Source organism: Macaca nemestrina, chromosome 19 (assembly GCF_043159975.1).
Source record: "Macaca nemestrina isolate mMacNem1 chromosome 19, mMacNem.hap1, whole genome shotgun sequence".
NCBI lineage: Eukaryota > Metazoa > Chordata > Mammalia > Primates > Cercopithecidae > Macaca > Macaca nemestrina.
Window position 1 is genome coordinate 16,632,211 of NC_092143.1, and position 25,579 is coordinate 16,657,789.

At 38.1% G+C, this 25,579-nt stretch overlaps 1 protein-coding gene across 1 annotated transcript; it reads right to left on the reverse strand.

Annotated features, from left to right (window-relative positions):
* Nucleotides 1-2,608: 2,608 nt before the first annotated feature.
* Nucleotides 2,609-25,579, reverse strand: LOC105476989 (serpin family B member 7). Its single transcript, XM_011733290.2, has 7 exons — nt 25,394-25,579; nt 15,889-15,939; nt 15,052-15,168; nt 11,925-12,042; nt 9,563-9,705; nt 7,260-7,406; nt 2,609-3,736 (listed from the first exon to the last, which is right to left on the reverse strand). Exons 1-7 carry the CDS (start codon nt 25,559-25,561, stop codon nt 3,338-3,340), a joined length of 1,143 nt encoding a protein of 380 aa, XP_011731592.2. The 5' UTR covers nt 25,562-25,579; the 3' UTR covers nt 2,609-3,337.

Below are 25,579 nucleotides of genomic sequence, written 5' to 3' on the forward strand. Positions count from 1 at the left end.
GGCATTGAGAGAGGAATGAAACACACTTCTTCCTACCCCTCTAATAACCGAAGATCCAGTAGTGCTTCTTCTCCCACCTCAGAAATCCGGATTATGCCTTCATACGGGCTTTGGCATGTGACTAGCAGGACACAGAAAGTTCTCAGGAGCCTCTGGTGGTGGAGGTGGGAATTAGGGCTGGATAGAGTCTGCACTTGTACTCTGATTTTGTTTCTTTCTTAGGACTCTAAGGGAGTTTTTTCATTTAAAATGAGAAAGGGATACCTACCACATGCCATTTTCTGTCCTTAAAGAGTTTATTATCTAGTGAGATACCACTCCACACACATGCACACACATACACATATAAACATGCACACACACAAACAGGACATGGCAAGAAATCTGAACCCAGCTCTCACGCAAGGATGCACAATGTGTTCTTTGAGTCCAGCTGAGTGGAAAGCTGTACAGAGAACGTGAACATGGCCAGTTTCTTGAACAATTAAACGAGTCTTATCAAACAAAGATAGAGAGAGCATCCCAGTCAGATGGGACAAGCTAAGCAATGTGAGAGTAGTGGATTTGGTTTCCAAATAGTACAAGGCACCTCCAGGTTAGAGTCTTTGGCAGGGAGTGGCAAAAACAAATAGGAAAAGGAAGATAGAGTAACATTGTGGGAAGGCTTTGAATATCGTACTAGGAAGTTTAAACTCTATCCTGAGAGGGTGAAGAGCTGTCAGTGTTTTATAAGAATATGAACTTAATCTGATCTGTGTTTTAGGTAGAAAACTGGCATTTATAGATGAAAACATAGAATATCTTCACAACTTTAAGTTTAAAAGTCAGAGAAAAGTAAGAGTCACAAGAGACAGGTAGATCAGATACAAGACCAATCTAGAGAAGAAATGCAGCCTCAACAAGGTCAGTGTTGATGAAAAAGAAGAAAAAGGGATATATTCAAGAGTAGTTTTCATGGTAATACCAAAAAACAGTTCCATTGTGGAAAAGAAGGAAGATACAAGGATCATCTTGATGTTTCATGCTTGAGTTTTAGACAATGGACCAAAATGAACACCAAAGACTGTCTAACAAACTCAAGGAAATGAGTATTTCCTCTTACAAATGCTTAGTTTCACTCTAGGACATTCAGGTGGATTTACCAGGAGGCAATTGTGAATCAGGATGAAGTTAAGCATATAGGTAGTTGTCATCAGCAATTATTGAAGCCACGTGACTGTATGGAATTACATATAGAAGGAATTTTGAAAAAGAGGAGAAGAACCCTGCAAATATCTGTGGTTAATAAACAGATTAAAGAATTATGACCCTGAAAGATGAAAAGTCATCTTTGTATAGAAAAGAATCCATTACAAGGTCAGTGACATGGCCTTATACTAAAGTGGTCTTTCCATCTCAAATCATGTTTCTGAAACTAATGAGTATATTTATTCTAAAAATATACTGAGCACCTACCATATATCAAGTATTGCTCTGGGACTGTGAGGATAATAAACAAGTCAGACATGAATCCTGTCCCAGGAAGCACGAATTTCAATGGTAAGAGAGGAGCTGAACAGATGCTACATTTGCTACCATTGAACCTGATGTTTGACAACATTCAACAGAAAAGGTCGATGATTCCACAGGCACCACAGTTTCAGAAGCTGTTTCAAGCTTATGAAAGTTCCACTTTCATGATCTAAAGCCTAGATCATGACTACACAATATAGCCATTCTCTGAATAAGTTAGGACCCTTAAACATGAGGTGGACATATGGGCAAGACCAACCAACCAAAATTGCAAGGAAAGTTTGTATTTAGTTTGTCTATAGTGCTATGGTGTGAATGTTTGTGGTCTCCCCAAGTCCCTGTGTTGATACCTAACCCCCAACACAATATGGCCACCATCTGAATACATGTTCCCATCACCTGTTTCCTAAGGTCGTGCTTTGAATGGTAGTAGATGGGAACGGTAATCAGAAAAATCAATTCCTCTCTCAAAACATGCCACTTAAATTCACTCTCCATAAATGTCCCTGAAAGGTGTAATAGTTCGGGCGCTGCAGGTTAGTGGTTAAATTATTTTGGTCAAGAGATTTTCTACATATTTCAAGTCATGTCAAATTTACTCATTTATATCATATTTTTAGATTCCACAGTATTTGTTGAAAATTAGGTATCTGCAAGGTCTGGTATTAAGCACTGCAGAGCCATGCAATAGGCTATCATTGATTTATACGGTTCCTATTCAGGTAAAAGTCTTTTTTGATGAAAATATAATTCAGTGGGCTCTCATTGTTTACAAATTCATAAGTAAGTTCCATGATCTTATGATTCTCAATTTATTTTTCTTCTGTTTATAAAATTACAGATGGCTTACTATAAATATTCATATATACAAATCATTTTTCCTCATGTATTTAAATCCTACTATTTAAAATTAGTTAATCAATCTATGTATCTGTATAAGCAATTTTATGTGTAATAAATGAGCCACATTGTATCAAATCAAACATATTATAAAAGAATTCTTGCTTGCTTGCTTGCTTGCTTGCTTTGCCTAGAAAACAAAGAAAGCCCTAGTTGTCCTACAATTGGTCAGAGGAAAACAATCACACTGTACAGGTATGTTGTATTTCTTTATTCTGATAAATAGAGAAAAAACTTATAAACTACACAGCATATGAAATATGATTCTGTAAATCACAACTGCCAACAGTTAAAAGATCTTTAATATTTGAAAAAACTATGTACATATTAAGTCTTATTAAAGAAAGGCCAAAATTTGTCAATTGAAAGCATTAATGAAATATTTTGGTTGGTCCTCAATCCCAATTCTACATTTTTTACCATCTAGATTATACATTGATTTAAAATCAAACGTATGAAGGTAAACTCTAATATCTTCATAGGTCAACAACAAAAATTTATCCTTCACACTTATTTCTAGAAAGCAGCTGGGCTTATTTCCTAGATTGTTTACAATGAAGCTAGAATATCTGCAATAACTGTAGAGTTTCAAAAAGGATCCCTAGGGCTACTTCTACATTCTCCTTCCCAGTTGAGCACTCTCCATAATTTCCAGATGGGTCATGGGGAAGAAACGAGTGTGGGAAGAAAGACAATGAAATTAGAAATGGGCGAGGCACATGGTGGTGGAATGCTAAGAGCAGGGATCAGGACAATCAACCAGGTGTCTAGGAAGGGACAAGTCACCAGTGTCATCTGCTGACCAATGGTAGGAAGAAATAAACTCAAAGGAAACACCACATTTTTCTAATTAAACTCAAATCTATTGACTTGTGGTGGTTCTTTGATGTTGTGGGGACTGCTGTAATAGAAACCAGTTGGATTTTCAAGGGCAAGAAACTTTGCCACTGAATAAGATGATGTCATCCTTCCTGATGACAAATAGGAATGGGTGGTCGGCTCTAAACAGTGTGGACTCAGGGAGTTGCTTTTCTACAATATTACTTCCTGTGGCAGCAGTAGCCTCGGTGCCCTCCTCATTGACCTCTATGTAAGATTTGTGCATCAGTCTTGATATATACAGACGACCCCCTGAAGCAATCCCAGAGAGATCTGCTTTGGATTCATCAAAGATATCTTTCAGCCCTAGGGGTCTCAAATATTGTTTCATTTCATAATTCTTCTCTATCTTGAACTGAGGAAAAAATACCTCAACATACTTAGAGGTCATTCGCCTTGGATTGGTCCATTCCATTAGATTCTGAAAGGTCAGTTTGTTTTCAATCTGTAAAAATAATTCAAAGATAATTTAGAATCATATGGTTAAGTGATAGATGAAACAATAGCTACAAAGATACATAGTTTTCTATAATTTATCCCTTCCTGGATATTTGTGTTCAAGTACATGAATCGGTCCTTGGAAGTCTTGAAACAGAATATGATTAAAATGAATAGTTCAAGTACTTTTTAACAAATCCAGTGTTTTTTTTTTTTTTTTTTTGAGACGGAGTCTCGCTCTGTAGCCCAGGCTGGAGTGCAGTGGCCGGATCTCAGCTCACTGCAAGCTCCGCCTCCCGGGTTCACGCCATTCTCCGGCCTCAGCCTCCCGAGTAGCTGGGACTACAGGCGCCCGCCACCGCGCCCGGCTAGTTTTTTGTATTTCTTAGTAGAGACGGGGTTTCACCGTGTTAGCCAGGATGGTCTCGATCTCCTGACCTCGTGATCTGCCCGTCTCGGCCTCCCAAAGTGCTGGGATTACAGGCTTGAGCCACCGCGCCCGGCCAACAAATCCAGTGTTTAATTTGCTCTACTAGGAGAAGGCATGATTTATTTGCATCTTAGGGCAATTCCACTCTCTGTTCACCCATGAGCAGATACAACTAAAGTGGAGCAAAAGACAGGTGAAGGAACCTGAGAATCTGAGACCATCAGAGGGAGAAAGGAGCCCAGTGGTCATTTAAATCAATGTTTCCTAGCCATCTCCTCATCATGAAAGATAGATAAAGTAAAGTCTGCAGAGCTTAGTGGAGTAAACCAAAGGGACCCCATGGCCTGAGGCAAGGAGCCCAGAGCTCCAGCCTCGAAGGTTTGGGTGATCAATATCTCCCAGTACAGTTACCCATATTGTATCAAATCAATTTCTTGTTCTCAACAGATGAGGCAACTGAAGTGCAGGAGGCTGTAGTTCGATATGCCTGAAGGCAAAGCAAGCAACCTTAGTTACACAGCCAGAAGAGTCCTTATCTCTCTCTCCAGCAGCATCGCTGCCTACAAACAATTCACAAAGCCAATTCACCAGCTCTTGAATACTGAGAATTGATCACAAATTCTCAATTTAGAATAAGAAGATTTTTCATAAACACTGTTTAGAAATCTTACGTAAGGACATTTCTTCTCAAATTCAGGCTCAACTTCAATCTTAAACAACTTTTTACTGATATTAAATTCAACTTGTATTCTTATCAAGGACCTAAATTTGTACAGTCAAATTTAGTCTAATTTGAATTTTTTGCGTTAATTATCCAGTTTTGTGGTTAATCTGTAATATAATTTTACCCTGTTGGAATTTTTTTTTCATTTAGTGCACTGAGATCCAACTTCCTCATCATCATCTGGTTATGAAGGATAATGCAGGTATTTAAGATTGTATAGTAGGTAGGTTTATAATAGTCAGATTCGAACATTATTAGGTAAATCTATTACAGAAAAGGAAAATTCAGACAGTAAGTGCAAGAACAAAACTATGTTGTTAGCTTACTTTGTCTGGGCTACTTTTTCTGTTGCAGATTATTTCAAGTTAAACTAATTGCTGTATGCTAAAATCTGATTATTATGAAGATTATCAAGTGAATAATAAATTTAATATGAGGACCAATATTTTACATAGTCATACTTTAGATTTAATAGTACCAATGTTATGACATTTCTCTTGCTTCTCATGTCAAAACAATTTAGATGAAAATGTAATGAAAGAAAGTTATTGCTAAAATTTAGTAGTCTTTGTCTATGTAGAAAGTGTCATTCCAAAGCTTTACAGTCATGTTTTTAAATCATAGTAATGTCCCTTGGATGGTAGGCATGTCTATTTCTTTATATTCATTCCACTGTCCTGTTATTCCACAGCAAATATTCATTATTGTCCAAGTCAAAACAAAACGAATACTTTTAAGTGTAGTTGTAACTTTTCAGTGTAGCTGACATACATATATGTGTGTGCACATACATACACACAAATATGCATATCTACACATATGTGTCTATCAGAAAAATTGACTAAATTCTATCAACCTCCCTTCCCTATCTCCCATGCTTGCTGTAAATATCAAACAAGATAATGTAAATGAAGCTCAGAACACATGGCCTGGGATGTAGTAGGTGCTAAATAAATGGCACCTATTATTCCTTTTAAATGAGAGAATAGAGAAGAGAGATGAGTCCAGGCCTCTGAGATTGCAGATCAAACTCAAAGAGCCAAGTTCAGGAGGAGGAAAAGCAGAAAAAGGACTGAAAAAAGATCAGGCTTTGAGATACAGTGGTGGTGTCTGGCTTGCACGGCCCCCACCGTCTTCCCATTGCACTGTGTTGGTCCATTTCTCCTGCCACATCAGTCACAGGGCAGTCCCTAAACTCTGCTTTTCACTTGAGACACAGCAGCATGGAGGGATGAAACTGCCTTTGGAAATTACAACAGTAGGAAATCTGACATAGTTGACTCCATCTTGCTGCTAACCTCCAAGCTGTTGTTGGTCATTCTTTGGCATAGGCTAAGCTAACTTTGGAAGAAATTTAGTTTATAGTTTAAATGTAAAGCAAGAATCATAATAGCCCTTCCCAAAACTAAACCACCTTTGTAAAACTAATGAAAGACCGCACGGTTATGATTATGAGAGAGGCCTGAATTCCGCCACGATGTAGGCATAGTAAACATTAACCAATCATTGTTATGGAGGCCATAAAATTTGTAACTCCACGAATGACTCTTGTAGATAATATCACTATTGTAGAACCTAAGACTGGCCTTTTGAAATGTCTTTTCAGACTTTTACATTTCTGACACTAACTCCACTTGGACTCATGACTCATGACTCAACCGGTCCTGTGGCCCCCACAGAGTCCAAAGGTGGACTCAGTGCATGAGAACAGTTTTACACACGCTTGTGATTACATCCCCACCCAGTCAACAGCACTTATTCCCTAGACCCCTGCCCGCCAAACTATCCTTGAAAACTCCTAACCTCCAAACCTTCAGGGAGATTGATTTGAGTAGTAGTGATCTCATCTCCCAGGTGGCATGGTTGGCTTCACATCAATTAAACTCTCTTTACTACAATGCTGTGCCCTCAGTGACTTGATTTTTCCTGTGCAGCAGGCAGGGAGACCCTCTTGTGCAATTACAGTGAGACCATACATTTTAATTCTCAAAGGCTCAGGTCTGTATCACATCATACCTGCCTAAAGATGCTCAGTCTAGCAAAATTTCAATAACACATAAAAGACTATATTCATGACCGAACACCAAAAATACCTAAACTCATGTCTTTTTAATTCCATAGCTGACATTTGAGAGGATTCCAACTTGATCAGTATTCAACTAAAATTATGCTAAACTGAGTTAAGTCAATCTCAGCAACTATAATGGTGTCTGGCTCGTACTAGGTACTCCTTAAATATTTGTCAAATCATTTAACAAGCAGGTAAGTCTGTAATATCTCAATACCCTGAAATCTTGCAGTTTATCAATGAAAACTGAATCAGCAGTATCCTAAAAGTCTTATTTCCCAGTAGTGAAAATGACAGTTCTAACTTACTTCAGAGAGGTCATTCTCAGGCAGCAGAACGTACATGTTTATGCCACCATTGTATCTGAGCTCAAGAACCTTCATTGACGGGTCCTCGATAACAGACAAATTGAACTTCCGCTCCTGGTGCATCATGGCCACTGACTTCCCAGAGCACTGAAAGTCAAGTCACAAAAAATTATTTATAATCCCACTTCATTTTACTTATTAACCAAACACATACAAGAATATTGTACTTGGTCAATAAATGATTGCTCAGTTGATCCTGCAGATTTTTTCCTGACAAGTTACTAACGGTGGTTGCATTGGTGCAAATCTTAGTGGTAAAGCCAAGACTTCAAGTTTGATTCCTTGAGTTTAAAATAACTGTGTGACCTTGGGTGAGTTACTGTGCCTCTCTGTGCCTCCATTTCTTCATTTATAGAATGGGAGTGACTATAATCCCTGCTATACAGGATTGTTGTGAGGATTACGTGAATTAATATGTCTAGCACTTGGAACATTGCCTTGCACTCAGTCTTTTAACTGAAAAGTCTCTATAATAAGTAATGAAAATGTACTAAATAACATTAAAGTGAAAAATGAATGCTATAGGTTTTTTTTCTCTTCTCAGAAGTAAAATACAGACTAGTACTAACAAAATTACACAATTTAAGACCAGGTACAGTGGCTCATGCCTGTAATCCCAGCACTTTGGGAGGTCCGGGGAAACTACTTGAGCCTGGGAACTCAAGACCAGCCTGAGCAACATGGCGAGACCGCATCTCCACTAAAAATAAAAAATAAAAAAAAATAGCTGGGTGTGGTGGAACATGCCTGTAGTCCCAGCTACTTGGGAGGCTGAGGTGGGAGGATCACCTGAGCCCAAGAAGTCAAGGCTAGAGTGAGCAGTGATTCCACCACTGCACTCCAGCCTGGGCAACAGAGTGAGACCCTGTCTCAAAAAACAAACAACAACAACAACAACAACAAAAACACAATTTAAGCATGAGGTCTTGGAAAAATAAAAATTCCTGCAAGGTATTTGATAATGTCCTTCAAATTCACCAGGGCAAAAAAAAAAAAAAAAAAAAAAAAAAAAGTAGCTCTTATCTTGAGAATATCATTTATAGATTTAGAGACACCATTGAGGTACAATAAACTTTCTCCTAGTGATGTTATAATCTGCAAACTTGTCAACATTTCTGTAATATCCCCTTTTAAGAACAAACATCCTACATGGGGAGGACAGATAATTCTCTGTCCTTGAACTGAAGGTCCTCATCTCTCTGGAAATGTTGCCTTTTTTGATTTAGAGTCCAATCCTCAGAAAGAACATACATGAAATCTATCTGCTTAGTGAGACAGGTCCGCAGAATTGAGCCTGATACACATGGGGACTGGGATGTGACAGACAGGATGTCTCACTGGGGCAGGGGAAGAATCACACATCTGGGTTATGCTGAAGAGATTATGTTACCAATTTTTAATATGATAGAACTAACATTGACATCAGAGATCCAGATTCCATAGCATGTTACATTACAAGCTGTCTGTTACAGCTACATTACATAGGGTGTGTGGACCAGCAGGGAGAGTGTTTAAAACAATGTTATTCTATAGTAATGCTTTTTAAAATAAAAAAAAAAAAATAGGAGAAAAGAATAACACAGGAAACAGGAATGCAGCTTCTGTGAAGCAAGGCAGGAATCCTAACACAATATTCCTGACTGCAAGAGCTTTGTTGTTTCTGCTGTACAAAATTACTGTGTACAAACTGGTTTTAAAACCCAAGAATATATGTTTTATAAAGGTTGGTAATAAGATGTTTTAGATCAAAAACAGAACTAAGTGGAGAAATACATATGGCTTATTCTTGGAAATGCATACCTTTACTAAACATAGCTTTTCCCCTTGTAAAAGAAAACGCATTTCCTACTGTGACTCAGGAAAATCATTGATAGTAAATGATTTTAAGTGCAGACCTCATGGTTAAAATAATGAAAAATGAAAAATACACTTTTGTCATATGTTTTCTTATAGGCCTCCAATTATAATATCTTAAGACACATTCATGCCACTTCTTTCCATTTTGAATGTATTTTAAAGAATACCAATTTACAAGACACCTTTGGCGATGTTTCATAGCCTGCATGACAGGGAAAATAGAAAGTTTGCTTTGTAAAGCAACTGACCATACAATATTGGTAATGCAAAAGAAGTTAAATGAGTTAAAAACGGTGAATCCAGAGTTTACTATGTAACTATCACAGTCCTGCAAAGGAATACTATTGAGGAAGAATTCTAAATTAAACAGGAGATTGACAACATACCTTGGGAGATTTGAAACGGCAATTTGTGGTTTCACTCTTGGTGAAGGCTGATTGCCACTTGCCTTTGAAGTACACAGCGTTCACCAGCACCATTACAGCAGATGAGCTGATGCCACCGTCACCAATCACGTTCTTGATTTTGCCTTTTGAAAAAAAAAAAAATGAGGGGAGAAAGGTTTATTTTAATATAATTTTTTAAATGATTTAAAAGACCATTAATTGGTATGAAGCTTTTTTCTTACCACATAATAACACCAATAAGAATATTAAGAATAACCTATGAGCAATTAATGTGTCCAGCACTTTCTAAGCCCTTTAGATGCAATCTTTGGTTTAACCCTCACATAATCCCTGTGAGGTAGGCATTATTATTGTCTCCATTTCCTGTTGATGAAGCTAAGGCACAAAGACATTAAGACACACAACAAGAAAATGATAGCAATAGGATTCCAACCCAGGAGACAACCCCAGAGTCCCTGCTCGTAGGTACCAAAATGCCTTTACTGCATTGACTAGGCCACCTTTTGCTACTACAGTACTTCAATCCATTGAAAGGGTAATACCCTCCTTCATTCTACAGTAACAAGATTTCTGCTGGACGCTATGCACTATTCTGCATCTTTGAATTACAAATGTGAAAGACATAGCCTGTGCCATCATTGAGCTCCCAGTCCAGCACAGAAGCGTCAACATCCGAAGAGCAGTTGTAACCCACCAGTAACATCGAGGTCTGATCTCAGTGCACTGTGAGAGCACAGATTAAAGGCACCCAACTTTTTCTGTGGTGTTCTGCTTTAGCTGAAGGACAGGGGGGAGCAGGGAGAGCTTCCATAAAGCAGAGACTATTTATTCAAAGGCACAGAAGCCTGGAAGGGCAAGGTGTATTTGTCGGGGAGAATAAGTTGGCAAGATTGGAAGCAAGGGCCTGATAATGAAGAGGCTTGAATGTCTGGTAAGAATTTTGTATTATTTTGAAGGTGATGGAAAATAATTGCTCAGGATTCATTGAAAGACAAGAAAGGTCACGGTCATGATGGATCTGATTTGCCTTTCAAAAGGATGGTTCTGGTATTGTGTGGAGGATATGGGCTTCAAGACCTGGGTAGGGTTGTTTAGAATACTGGCAACATTTTAAAGGGTTTCCTCAAATAAATATTGAGTACATATGCTTATGAAAAATTAGAGTAATTATGCATAGATTTGCACAAGAGAGGAAGACAGAGAAATAACTACTCTAAATAGAAAAAATTGTTAGCAATCTGATACCCTTATATTATATACTAAATAGAATCCCACCTAGCTTTTAGAAAAGGAATAATGACATAGTTTCTCTTGATTTATAAGTGTTATATTTGAAACATGTAATGGCTAAACATCAAAGTAACCCACTATGAATATAATGAGGAATGAATGAATAAAAAGAAATTTTATACACTGTATTCTTAGTCCCAGGACTAAGTGTATGCTGCTGAAAGTTTGCATTTAAAGTGCGAGATATATTTATCTCATATTTCTGAGGCATAGCTAGGCTCAGTAAATGCAGGTACAATGTTTAGAGTACAAATCAAGGCCAGCCCTTAGGTAATGAAACAACTAGTAGCTTTGGAATTGGTTGATGAACAAAGCAAGGATTAATAAATTTCTTTATTTGCTTTGCACTAAACCAGAACATTAGCTGGAATTCAGTTTTTAGTTGTGACAGAGACTTACCAATAAAGAGCTGTACTTTTTCTGGAAGGTACTACCTTTGTTACATAAATTATTTTGGTAATTAAAGAACATTTTAAAATGAGAGATATACTATACATCCTTGGAAAAAGCAATGTTATGAAAATATATTTCTTTGACGGTAGAATGTTATAACTTTAATAAGATTCAGTCCATAAAGGAATAATAAAGTATGAAAATCCAGCCTATCTTTAAAAAATAGGTTGATTATTAAATGAAATGCTATGCTGTGGTCATTGAAAATAATAATGTGGTCATTGAAAGTAATGTCAATAAAATAATAACTTAGTTTTTGTTCACTAACTAGGGTGAGATATTGAGGTTAATTTATCAAATTAACTCAGCTTGTTATTAATTTATGAAATGATCACAATACTATGTTTGTCCTGAAGGTTTTACCAATGAAATGAGAAAATGTAAAAGACTGAACTTCTGAAAAGTGCAAAGCATTCAAATTATTAAAATTATTCAAAACCACATTGCAGACAAATACTAAAGCAATTTTAAGTAGCAGCAATCATTACTTTGAACTAGGAGCTCTTCCATGTATGTACAAAAGACTCCCAGCGTTTGTTCTCAGTATTAACATATAACTGACAAATCTTGTAGAAAAATAGGGTATTTCAATACTCACCATGCGTTTCACTTTCAACCCACTTATTAATTTTACGTCTAGTGTCTTCTAAATGATTTGTAAAGTCAACTCGCTCCACTTTGGCATCGTATAATTTTTCAGCACACTCAATGTAGTCCTACAAAGAAGAATACAGGTTTTGTATTTACAAATCATCACCAACTAAATATATAAGAAATGTATTTTTGAACTTTTTATTTTCACTGCTTTATTCAAAGGTTCAACTCTGCCTCAAAGATAAGTATGTAAATATAGGGATATATGGAAATTGGGCTGGAAGGGGATCTGGTGAATTTGAAGTTGAATTTGTACAGCAAATACTCTGTTTAAACTTAAGTTTATCTGAAATGGATTTGAGGAGGCTAATAGAGAATAGATAACGTCCACCCTTTTACCACTGCTTTCTCATATTAAATAACTCAATAGCCTCCTAACTAGTCTCCCTTGCCTGTGTCATCCCTTCCTGCTGCAAATTTTTCAAGGCTACATTATTGCACTCAAGACAAAGCCCAAGCCCTTGAACCTTGCCGACAAGGCTCTGCTGATCCCCACACTGCTTACGTCATAGCCACTTTCTCCTTACTCTGCTCTCCCACCATACCACATTCCTGACAGTTTCTCAAAAATGCCATGTGTCATCTCTCACTAGAGGTGTTTGAACAACGTTCCTTCTGCCTGAAATGGCCCATATACCTCATGATTATGTCTTACCCATTTTCTAGTTCCAAGTATGGCTGTCTGTCCTTGACAGATATCTTCCCTAGGTTCCACGTACGTTTTCTTTCTTTCTTTTTTTTTTTTTTTTTCTTTTTTTGAGATGATGTCTCACTCTCGTCCCCTTGCAGGCTGAAGTGCAATGGTGTGATCTCGGTTCACTGCAACCTCTGCCTCCTGGGTTCAAGCGATTCTCCTGCCTCAGCTTCCCAAGTAGCTGGGATTACAGGTGCCTGCCACCATGTCCGGCTAATTTTCGTATTTTTAGAGATGGGGTTTCACCATGTTGGTCAAACTGGTTTTGAATTCCTGACCTCAGGTGATCCGCCCGCCTCAGCCTCCCAAAGTGCTGGGATTATAGCCATGAGCTACCGTGCCCGGTCCCAGCTACATTTTCTAACAGGATGTTTACCTTGATTTTTTTCTTAACAGCTGTTATCATAATACATCCTTTTTACCTTTGAGATTGTCAGAGCCCTTCACAAAACAGCAAATTCTGTGAAGTCAAGACTATATAAGCCTTGCTTATGATTTTATTCCCAGTACCTAGCACATTGCCTCGGACATAATAGTTGCCTAAGAAATACTTGCGGCCGGACACGGTGGCTCAAGCCTGTAATCCCAGCACTTTGGGAGGCCGAGAGGGGCGGATCACGAGGTCAGGAGATCGAGACCATCCTGGCTAACACGGTGAAACCCCGTCTCTACTAAAAAATACAAAAAACTAGCTGGGCGAGGTGGCGGGCGCCTGTAGTCCCAGCTACTTGGGAGGCTGAGGCAGGAGAATGGCGTGAACCCAGGAGGCGGAGCTTGCAGTGAGCTGAGATCCGGCCACTGCAGTCCAGCCTGGGTGACAGAGCGAGACTCCGTCTCAAAAAAAAAAAAAAAAAAAGAAATACTTGCTGTTTTTAATTTTAAAAAGTCACAATGATCTAATTTATCAATACATTAGTAATTCAACAAATATACACATATATATCTTTGTGGAAAGATGTTCAGAATTAGAAGAAAAAGATGTATTACGAACCAGGTATTGTTAGTCGATTTCCTATTAAAGTTTATAGGATTTTCATCCTAATAATGAAGATTCACTAGTTGTCCTTTGTCTATCCACAGGAAAAGACTAGCTCTCTAATGCAAGCTTTGTGTGTGATTTCCTTGGATACAGCTCTTTTCATCTACTGATTAATTCATTCTTCTATCCACACATCCATTCATCCACCCACTTTGACACAAAGAGTAGTTTTAAGTAGTCCATGGCCCAGGAAGGTTGATACGTGCAAGAGGTTGATACGTGCAAGAGGTTGATACATGCAAGATGTCAGCAAGGAATAAAGATAGCAGTCGGAAGGGACAGGATAGTTACATAGATGTTGCTCTTCTCTACCACTTCCAAGAAACTCAGACCAGACATAGGGGCTCATGCCTGTAATCCCAGCACTTTGGGCGGCTGATGTGGGCAGATCACCTGAGGTCAAGAGTTCGAGACCAGCCTGGCCAACATGGCAAAACCCTGTCTCTACTAAAATACAAAAAAAAAAAAAAAAAATTAGCAGGACGTGGTGGCACGTGCCTGTAATCCCAGCTACTTGGGAGGCTGAGGCGGGAGAATTGCTTGAACCCAAGAGGCAGAGGCTGTAGTGAGCCAAGATTGTGCCAATGCACTCCAACCCAGGCAACAGTGCCAGACTCTGTCTAAAACAGAGAGAGAGAGAGAGAGAGAAAGAGAGAGAAACTCTAGAAGAGCTAGAAGCCACTAAGCATTTATACTTTTTTGAAAAGTCCAACTAGTATGTCATGTTGATCTCCTTCTAAGACTTGTCTATGTCCTTAAAAAATACATAAAACTTAAGTGACATAAAAAATAAAATTTGGCCAGGCAAGATGGCTCATGCCTGTAGTTCCAGCAATTTGGGAAGCTGAAGCAAAAGGATCACTTGAGCCCAAGAGTTCAAGACCAACCTCAGGAGTTCAAGACCAACCTGGGCAACATAGAGAGAACCTTTCTCAACAACAGAAAATTTAGCTGGGCATAGTAGCACGCACCTGTGGTTGCAGCTACTCAGGAAGCTGAGATGGGATTACTGCTTGAGCCCAGAATGTGTTTCCTGCCATGGACACCCCTAAATGGGCTGACTGCTCCTCCATTCCATTTACAGCTTGACATCCCTACCAATGGACACATTCTCTTCTGTTTTGAAGCCTGTCAGTTTAGTGAACCTGAATATGTGGATTAATTGGGTAAAAAGTTGAACTTTGGAAATGGTGATATTTTCAAGACATCTGAGAACATAATAAGTAGCAACGAGAAACAAAACCATCTTTGTATGACTCAGTAAAAAGACACAAGCCTTTGTTCAGATAATGGATTTAACAAGATTCAGGTCCTTCTAATAGAGGCAATTTCACCTACCTTATGAAAGCCATACACTTTTTCCGCAAAAAGACCATTCACAATGCTGAGATCATAATCCTTGTGGGATGCATTTATATCAGAAAAAACTCTTTTCAGTTGAGACTGGAGCCCTGGCTGTTATTAAAAAGATGTATAAAAATTTAATTTTGGACTGCAAAGATATGCATAATCTCATTTACACATAAAATAGAACATGCATATTATACCATAAAATAATTTTTAAAAATACTTTAAAAACAGCAAACAAGGCCACATACATCTATGTCTTACCCTTTCTCAAAATAGTGTCTGTGATCAAATGAAATAATTTACTAAATACTTGGCCTTAAAATAAAATTAACAGAAGATAATGATTTTGCATAATATATATTAAATAATTAATTTTACCAATGTAAGTTGTCTATGAATATACAAAGAAAAAGGCAAAACATTTAACTTCATCCTTTCTTGCCAAAATATGGCCAATATGTAAATAAAATGTTAGTAAATTAATAAATAACAAATAAATTATCAAAAATTCTACTTGAAAAATCCACAATCTGGAAATCTGAATAAAGCATGTTTCTTAGCTTTGAAAGGATAGTTCCACATTCTCCAACCTCCATCTCTTGGGCGCAAGCTAACCTCCCCCATAGCCCCCCAAGTAGCTGGGACTATAAGCTAATTTTTGTATATTTTGCACAGATGGGGTTTTGCCATGTTGCCCAGGCTGGTCTCGAACGCCGGGGCTCCAGTGATCCACCCGCCTCAGCCTCCCAAAGTTCTAGTATTACAGGCGTGAGCCCCTGCACCTGGCTCACCATCTCTTTTTCTAAAAGAATGTATTGTCTTTACCTGACTATTAGAAGAGTTTCCATATCCTGAAGCAGTGTTAATGTGAAGCACCTGTAAACAGGGCACAAAGAAAGCAATCATTAGAATCAGGGGTTACGAGAACAGTTTGCAAGAGGTTTTAAAAATAAAAATATTATTTCCCAATAAATGTGTCTAATTGCCATTCCAAGTTCATTAGTGTCTTAGAGCTGATTCTCCCCATGACTCTGAATGCACATCAACAGGCATACTTGGTTTTAATTTTTATTGCATTTTCTTTCTTTACCACAACTTGATTTTCTCTTAGGTTTACCAGGATTTTGGAATCTGTGTCAATTTACATAAATGCTATAGTGACATCGCTTCCGGTTAAATCATGCTTGTCCAGTAGTCAGTCCACACACGGATGTTAATGCCTCAGTGCACAGCTCTCCCAGTCTGACACTGAATGAAAAGCATATTTCAGCAGCGAAACTCTACAGTTTTCAATATAGTCAGTGAAATGTGACCACCATCCTCACTATACAATGGTGTAACTCAGAATACCTGTGGACTGGTCGGGCGCGGTGGCTCACGCATGTAATCCCAGCACTTTGAGAGGCCAAGGCGGGCAGATCATGAGGTTAGGAGATCGAGACCATCCTGGCTAACACAGTGAAACCCCGTCTCTACTAAAATACAAAAAATTAGCTGGGCGTGGTGGCGGGCGCCTGTAGTCCCAGCTACTCGGGAGACTGAGGCAGGAGAATGACGTGAACCCGGGAGGCGGAGCTTGCAGTGAGCTGAGATCCCGCCACCGCACTCTAGCCTGGGCGACGGAGGGAGACTCCATCTCAAAAAAAACAAAAAACAAACAAAAAAAAACCCTGTGCACTATTTTGTGATTTATGGAATGAATAAGCCTCTTTCTGAAGTGACCGGGCAGCTATAATTTTAACATTTGGGCCAATACAAATTAGGTCATCAATTCATGTGTTAATTTAATATTTATTAAGTTTTACCTACCAGATTTTCCTCTTATTTTTTGTAATTTTGGAATCATGGAACCTATCCACATTTCCTACCAATGATTATTCCTACATTTCTTGAAATGTCATTTAACGTAAAAAAGCACTGTTTTACTTAAATAGGCTCTAAAACTCTATGTCATCATCATTTTTTAAAAATATTTATTTATTTTTATTATACTTTAAGCTCTGGGATACATGTGCAGAATGTGCAGGTTTGTTACATAGGTATACACGTGCCGTGATGGTTTGCTGCACCCATCAACCCATCATCTACGTTAGGTATTTCTCCTAATGCTATCCCTTCCCCAGCACCCCCAAACTACTGACAGGCCCGGGTGTGTGATGTTTCTCTCCCTGTGTCCATGTGTTCTCATTGTTCAATTCCCACTTATGAGTTAGAATATGCAGTGTTTGGTTTTCTGTTCCTGTGTTAGTTTGCTGAGAATGATGGTTTCCAGCTTCATCTATGTCCCTGCAAAAGATGTGAACGCATCCTTTTTTACAGCTGCATAGCATTCCATAGTGTATATGTGCCACATTTTCTTTATCCAGTCTATCATTGCTGGGCATTTGGGTTGGTTCCAAGTCTTTGCTATTGCGAATAGTGCTGCAATAAACATAGGTGTGCATGTGTCTTTATAGTAGAATGATTTATAATCCTTTGGGTACATATACAGTAATGGGATTGCTGGGTCAAATCCATTTGAACACTTAAAAGTCTTTCTTTCTCCCCTTCCCTCCCTACCCCATGTTTTACGGAGTTTTTCAACATGTAGAACTTCCGCTAACTTTCAGCTTATTGAGAGTACAAACTCATAATTAGAATTTGTACTCTCTCTAATATTTGATATTATCCCTTATATTTCTGTCTGATTGTTTATAACTACACGTTGTCTCATACAAAGGCCGCACTGTACAAATTTAGTTAAGGTAGTCATTTGTACCGACCAAATTTAAAAACTATATTTTGTGTATCAGGCATAATTTTGACCATATTAGTCTGATAGAGGATTTTCTCACAGCAATGTATATACAGAATAACAGTTACTAAATGCTTCCTCCCCAAAGCTGACTGTTTTTAATCCCACCATCATTGCGTGCATCAACCTCACCGTGGTAGCTTCTGACAAAAGAAGAGAACTTTTCAGCACTTGCCCCCTCTGTTCCTTTAATTCAAAATTATTTTACGGAGGTTTATAAAATTTAAAATGTGTTGAATTTGGGGATTTTTATATTAAGTGGGTTTAAAGAAAAATTTCTTAAATTCATAATATAATAAAACTGGAATGCTTAATATTTTTCAGTTTAGAAACGTCCATACTTACAATAAAGTTCAAGAAGTCATTGCAGTTATTAAGTTGTAGTTTGCGGGCCCGGCGCGGTGGCTCACGCCTGTAATCCCGGCACTTTGGGAGGCCAAGGTGGGCAGATCACGAGGTCAGGAGATCGAGACCATCCTGGCTAACACAGTAAAACCCCGTCTCTACTAAAAAATGCAAAAAACTAGCTGGGCGCGGTGGTGGGCGCCTGTAGTCCTAGCTACTCGGGAGGCTGAGGCAGGAGAATGGTGTAAACCCGGGAGGCAGAGCTTGCAGTGAGCTGAGATCCGGCTACTGCACTCCAGCCTGGGCGACAGAGCGAGACTCCGTCTCAAAAAAAAAAAAAAAAAAAAAAAAAAAAAGTTGTAGTTTGCATCATCTAATTATTTACAAGTGATTTTTATTTCAATAGTGACTATGCATGGCATGTTTTCACCTATGGAAGAATTCAAAATTCAAAATTTTGAACTAGGACCTCCAGCGACTGTGTAACAGAGACCCTTGAACAATTCTGGTTCAACAGCCCATGGGAACATCAGCATTTGATTTATAGAAGAGCTTTCTTAGTCTTTAGATCTGTAGATTTGATAAACTATCACTGTGAGCCTATGGTACTGAAGGACCTGTCATACCAGTCTACAAGAACATCTATGCATGTTATGATAAAGAAAAGACAATGAAACCATAAGAAGTCTTTTAATCTTCAACCTTTCACTATATTTTGAGAATCTTGCATCTTTGCAACAGCTCTACTTGAAAATAGAATAAGCTCTTGGCCAACGTGGATTTTCAATGCCTTTAAAAATATGGCAGTTATCTCTTCCCAATTGAAAGAATTCAGAGAGAAAACATGCTGGGTACTTTGTATCCTTAAACAATCCTGCCTCAGTTTTTTAGTCAATTTTATTGTGGCTGCGACTTCATTGGTGAACAGTGGTGAACAGTGGGGTTGGTCACTTGCCACTAGGAAAGGAAGATTCAACAGGGACTTTCCACTCCATGGAATTATTTATTTGGGCTACTACAAGAAAGGAAATAAAAGCATGTATCTTTATACTTTGGACTATATCATTATAATTGTTTCATCCTATGTCAGAAAATAGATGAGGTTTGTCTCTAAGGGCTCCCAGAATGAAAACTTTCAAATGAAAGTCATCACTGTCCATCATCTCAGTATAAGATGGAGAGAGAGATAAGCAGTGACCGGCTGGAACTTAGGTGGTCCCTTTGTATCCTTCTTTCCTAAAATGAGGGGTCAGGAGTTGATGGGACCAGCTCGTTAATCTTTGAAACAGTTCAAGGAGGAAAGTTTAACCAGTAAAGGCTGAGAACATATTGGAAGTCATATTTGATTATGAGATAATGTCTTGAGCAAAATATACATGGCTACGTAAATTTATATAAATATAAGTTATAAAATATAATTTGACTGATATCTGCTCTTCAAAGTGTTAAACCTTCTACTCATTACAATCGTGCATCACTTAACTATGCGGATGCTTTCTGAGAAATGTATCATTAGGTGATTTTGTCATTGTGCGAATGTTACAGTGTGTACTCATGCAAACTCAGATGGTATGGCCTACTGCACAACTTGGCTACATGGTATGGCCTGTTGCTCCCCAAATACAAACCTGTAATGCATGTTACTGTACTGAATACTGTAGGCAGCTGTAACACAATGGTAAATATCTGTGTATGTAAATACATCTAAGAATAGAAAAGGTACAGTAAAAAACTGTATAAAAGATGAAAACTGGCAAAACAGTATAGGCACTTACCATAAATGGCACTTGCAAGACCGGAAATGGCTCTGGGTGAGTCAGCAAGTGAGTAATGAGTGAATGTGAAGGCCTAGTATGTTACTGTATATCGCTGTAGACTTCACAAGCACTGGACACTTAGGCTTCACTACATTTATGAAGAATAATTTTGTCTTCAATCATAAGTTAACTTTAGCTTACTTTAACTTTTTTACTTTATAAACTTCTTATTTTTAAAAAAACATTTTGATTATTTTGTAACAGCACTAGGCTTCAAACACAAAGACATCGTACAACTGTACAATTATATTTTTCTTTATATTCTTATCTTATGAGCTGTATTTATTTAATTTTTTAACTTTTTAGACTTTTTTGTGAATAAGTAAGGCATAAACAACTTTAGCCTAGGCCTACACAGAGTCAGGATTGTCAATATCACTGTCTTTTTCCTTCACATCTTGTCCCACTGAAAGGTCTTTGGAGCATTAACACGCATGGCACCATCATCTCCTATGATAACAATGCCTCCTTCTGGAATCACTCCTGAAGGGTCTGTCTGAGGCTGTTTCACAGCTAACTTTTATTTTTCATACGTAGAAGGAGTACACTTTAAAATAACTACTAAAAGTATAGTATTGTAAATGCATAAATCAGTAATAGTCACTTACCATTATCAAGCATTACGTGCCGTACGTCATTGCATGTGTTAGGCTTTTATACAACTAGCAGTCTAATGGGTTGGTTTATGCCAGCATCACTGCAGGAACGTGAGTAATGCATTTCGTTATGATATTATGATGGCTGCAACATCACTAGACAATAGTAATATCTCAGTTTCATTTTAATTTTACCGTACTGCCCTCATACATGTGGTCCATCACAGACCAAAATGTCATTATATGGCCTGTGACTCTACCTTGTAAAAAGAACCTAGTAATTTATGTGAAGCCTTGCAGAGAAAGGAATCTCCCCTTCTCATTGGCCAAAATTTATCTTAAGACAGACTGTAACTTTTTAAAACCTCCCTGCAGTTCTTTTCTGATTTTATTTTATTTTTTTAAATAGTCCCAAAGCTACCATTGGAAAGAATAATTTAGGAATATACGCATGGAACAAAAATATAAAATACCACGTTAAAGTGATTCAAACATACTAACATATTTTCTGAGATAATGCTTTTGGCACCCAGGCAATAATTTTAAAATTATATGACTATCCGGAAGTCATTCTCCTGAACTTTTTGAATAAAGCTTTAATAAGTGTAAATATTTAACATTATTCTTTGATCATTACTAGTATTACTCTCTTTTGATATGAATTTTGTTGATTTTCTGATATTCCTAATTGAATGTTAGTAAACTGGAAGGGTCAAATATTGAAATGATACGTGTCTGTTTTTATCTTTACAAAAATTCAAGAAACTGTAGATTCAACAGTAAAACTACCATGACTAAAGATGCATAATGATGCTACAGATGGAGCATCCTAATCCAAAATCCAAAATGCTCCAAATTCTGAAATTTTTGAGCATCAACATGACACAAGTGGAAAATTCCACATGTGACCTCATGTGATGTGTCACGGTTAAAATTTTGTTTCATTAAAAAAAAGATTTAAAATGTTGTATAAAATTACCTTCATGCTATATGTATAGGTTTGTATACAAAACATAGATAAATTTCATGTTTATACCTGGGTCCTATCCCATCTCATGTATAAACAAATATGCTGAAATCTAAAAAAAAAAAAAAAAAAAAAATCCCAAAAGGGAAAAATTCCAAAATCCAAAACACTTGGTCCCAGGCATTTTAGATAAGGGATAGTCAACCTGCAGTAAATATTTATGTGTGATAAACATTAGATAAAACTTCAAAGGGTTTGTTTATCACAATTCTTCCTCTTCTTACTTTTCTTATCTAATTTTTTGGTGTTTCTATCCGAAATACAAAGTGTGCTATACTTTCATGTTCCCTCATGTGCTTACGTAGGGAAATCAGAATTTTTGTTTCTGATAAGTGGTTAATGAATTCAGATGATGGCAATGAGGAAAATCATGGGTCTATACAGTATAAGCAATTTCAGGACATTTGGATTAAGGATTTTTACAAAAAAGGATACTATGAATCATCCTTGGACTTCTACCTGTATATTCATGCCAAATTATAAAATTATTATTTCTTCTTACAGAGTGGTACAATAAGTAATATATATTAATGATTATTTTTAAATGCTTTTTGTAAAACTCGGTTGCATTTTAGAAAATTCAAATTTGTAAACTTTTAAATAAGATTATAATCCAAACATATGACTTCAGAAAAATACATAGGTATGTGTGTATATATATTTCATAATGTATTTCAATGGAAATGTCTTGTGAGAGAGAAGAAAGTCCAAACATATGACTCTCATACATAAGTAATCCAAACATGTGTAATCTAAACTATATATAATATATAAAATGATGCATTTCAATGGAAATGTGTGTGTGTGTGTGTATATATATATACATATATATGTATAATGAATTTCAGTGGAAATGTCTTATGAGAGAAGAGAGGAGCGAGTAGCTTACAAAATAGGAAAATCACTCTTTAAAACTTTTATATTCAAACATTATAAGAAAGAACAGCATTATTAGAGCTAAAAATGAAAAAAAAAAAAAAGGGTCAGTCTGAACCCATGACTTGGTCAGTAAATACGCTTTTCCAGCTCTTTCACTCAAATGGTGAGCAGCCTTCATGGCACTTCAACTGCATTGAACCTCCAGCACACTGATTCTTGACTTTACTCGAGTAAACATATATATTTACTCTATAATATACATTTAATCGAGTAAATGAGCCAGAGTTTCATGAGGAATAGCTGAGCTCCTCTTGGAGCCAAGATAACTCAAGATAAGCCCAGAATGTCTTGTCAGAAAGCAAAAATATTGTAAAGTTATTGGGAAGGATTGTTTCAAAAGATTGGGTTAAAGAGATATCTACTGGCCCAGCTATGACACTTTGAGCATCAAAAGGAAAAAGAAACACAGATCCCTGGGGATGCTTAAAAGAGACCCACAGTTGGAAGCCGTAAATTGAGTCTGGATTCATCTAAAATAGAAATGTGTGGTTCATGGTGACGAGGGTCAAGTGTTGCAATGAGAAACAAACTGAGGCAGGGGAGAAGCTGAAAATTAATTTCCTAGAAGACATTTACAGAGGATTAAAAGTGTGCACGGATAAATTAGATGAATGCTTTTGTGTCTCTAGTTGCCTTTTATCCTCTTACATATTTTTTCATGGAAGATCATAATAGTAAGAGTTATAAAAAGTCACACATGAGAGTAATTGATGAGGCAGCAAAGAGTACAGAGCAAACTCCAGCAGAACAGTAGCTCTCTCAGTTCCCTGTGACTCATGAGCTGTTGACCCTGGCCCACCAGGCACGAGGTGCAGGGCAAGGAGACCTCAGAAGGTATACCAGACAGGATCTGAAAGATTGCCCCTCACATGAAAGCACACAGTAAGTAAAAGCGGTGTCTTCTGTTGCATTAAAATCAAGCTTTAGTCATAGGCATGGTGCCTGCACATCATTGTCTAACACATTGAACAGTGATAACGGTAAGGTTTTTTCTTTATTTGTTTTATCATCAAATCAACATCCTCTGTGCACAGGTGAAGACACTAGTGCCCACAGAGATGAAATGATTTTCCCAAGGTCAGAACTTGGACCCAAACTTCGAACTCCCGGACCAGGGCTATTTCCATGATACCAAGTCATCTCACTTGGTTCTGAAACGTTATGAATTTTTATAAATGAATACATTTTTATTTGTTGAATGTTTTTCAAGGGCTTTATATTTATTTATCAAAACAATGCTGACTTGAAAATACTGAAGCTTCACAATGATGTACTTTGAGCTATAATTTCAGTTTGGTGGCTTCAGAGCAGTTCTCAACTGGAGACTGATTTTGCTTTTGAGAGTATTCTTTGGAAATACCTGGAAATGTTTTTGGTTGTCATGCTGGGGGAGGGGTATGCTGCTGGTATTTATTGATGAGAGGCCAGGGATGCTGCTAAACGTTGCATAGGACAGCCCCTCACAACAAACATGTATCCAGCCCAAAGTGTCAGTAGTGCCAAAGGTGAGAAGACCAGTTGTAGAAGATCATCCTAAGTTTGAATCTCAGGTCCACCATCTACCAGCATGCAGTATGGTCACCCCTCCACAAAATCAGGATAATATTCCTACTTCAGCGTGTCAACGTGAATATCAAATAATATCATATTCTTAGGGCTTATCCTGGATCCTGAACACTGATAAAGTTCTCAGCAGACCGTTGTTACTATCATCTCATTGAAGTGTAGTATCCTATGTACTAGGTTGTAAACCACTCTAGTGCTTGAAAAAATGGCAGTCTAAGACTCTGTAGTTGTTCTCTAGCAATTAATATTTACTAAGCTATCCAGATAAAGGAAGGAATTATTCTAGCTTAAATTATCTACACAAATGATTTTCCATACAAGCTGAGGTATGACAGGTTACAACAGGCACCAGATTCCTCTGGCAAGCCCTTCTGAACTAAAATAGTGGGAGGAATAGTGCAGCAAGGAGTGGGCACGGGGAGGTGGGGACAGAAAGGGACGACATCAAGGCCTCTGCATGCAGCCTGGACCTGGCATCTCACCTGCTGTTGAGCTACTGAGTTTCAGTGGCAATTTTCTGAGAAGGGAGGGAAACCTTGACCATTCTACTTCCCTGTAAAGTGCACCCAGAGCTGTGTGCAAGGGTGTGTTAATAAGCACTCCCTGAAGGTGGTGGTGAAGGTGGTGATGATGACAATGCGAAGACTATTCAGGTACACTGCTATTATCTGGAATGTACTATGATGTTATTTGTGCCCAGGTAACGAGTCCTGAATCTGGGAGGTCATTGGAATCTCCTTCTAACTCTCCTATCTCAACCGTGTCTACGCAGGCAGTGGTTCTCAAACTTTCAGGTGCACCTGGAGAGCTCATTAAAACCCAGAGTGCTGGGACCCACACCTATAGTTTCTGATTCAGTACTTCTGGGGTAAAGCCCAAGAATTTGCATTTCTAACAAGTTCTCCAGGCAGTGCTGATGATCCTGGTCTGGAAAACACACTTTGAGAACCACTGCACTAAGGGAAAACATCAAAGCTGCAGTGCTGGGAATATTTCTGCTGCCTCTTGGCTCAAAAACAAGTGCTGCAAGCTCTGTGCTTTCTTCACACCCAAAGAGGGTCTCGTGGAGATGTGTGAAGATGTGACACCTTGTGCCCTCATGATGAGACACCTCGTGGAGATGTGTGAAGATGTGACACCTTGTGCCCTCGTGATGACCTCCATTAACATGGGGACCACTGCAACGAAATGTTCTCATGGGAAAAACAATTTGTCCCAATGATGAACTGCAAAAGCTGAGACTGACCTTATCAATCTGAGAGACACAGTCACCTCGAGCACCCAAGCGGACCAGGGCCAGGGCAGCGAAGAGGCTCAGAGAAGAAAAGAACACATTTCCATTTCCTTGATTATCATCCATCTCTCTGAATAGGTTGAAGCAAAACTCTGCATTCGCTGCAGCAAGGGAGGCCATTGTGAAATGGACTGCAGC

Bases quoted from the DNA above. Each gene is read 5' to 3' on its own strand.
- LOC105476989 (XM_011733290.2), bottom strand. From the start codon at position 25,561: ATGGCCTCCCTTGCTGCAGCGAATGCAGAGTTTTGCTTCAACCTATTC. The intron at 12,043-15,051 runs GTAGGTGAAATT...TCTTCTTTGTAG, and splicing joins AAGTGTATGGCTTTCATAAG to GACTACATTGAGTGTGCTGA. The intron at 3,737-7,259 runs GTAAGTTAGAAC...TTATTTTTACAG, and splicing joins CTGAGAATGACCTCTCTGAA to ATTGAAAACAAACTGACCTT.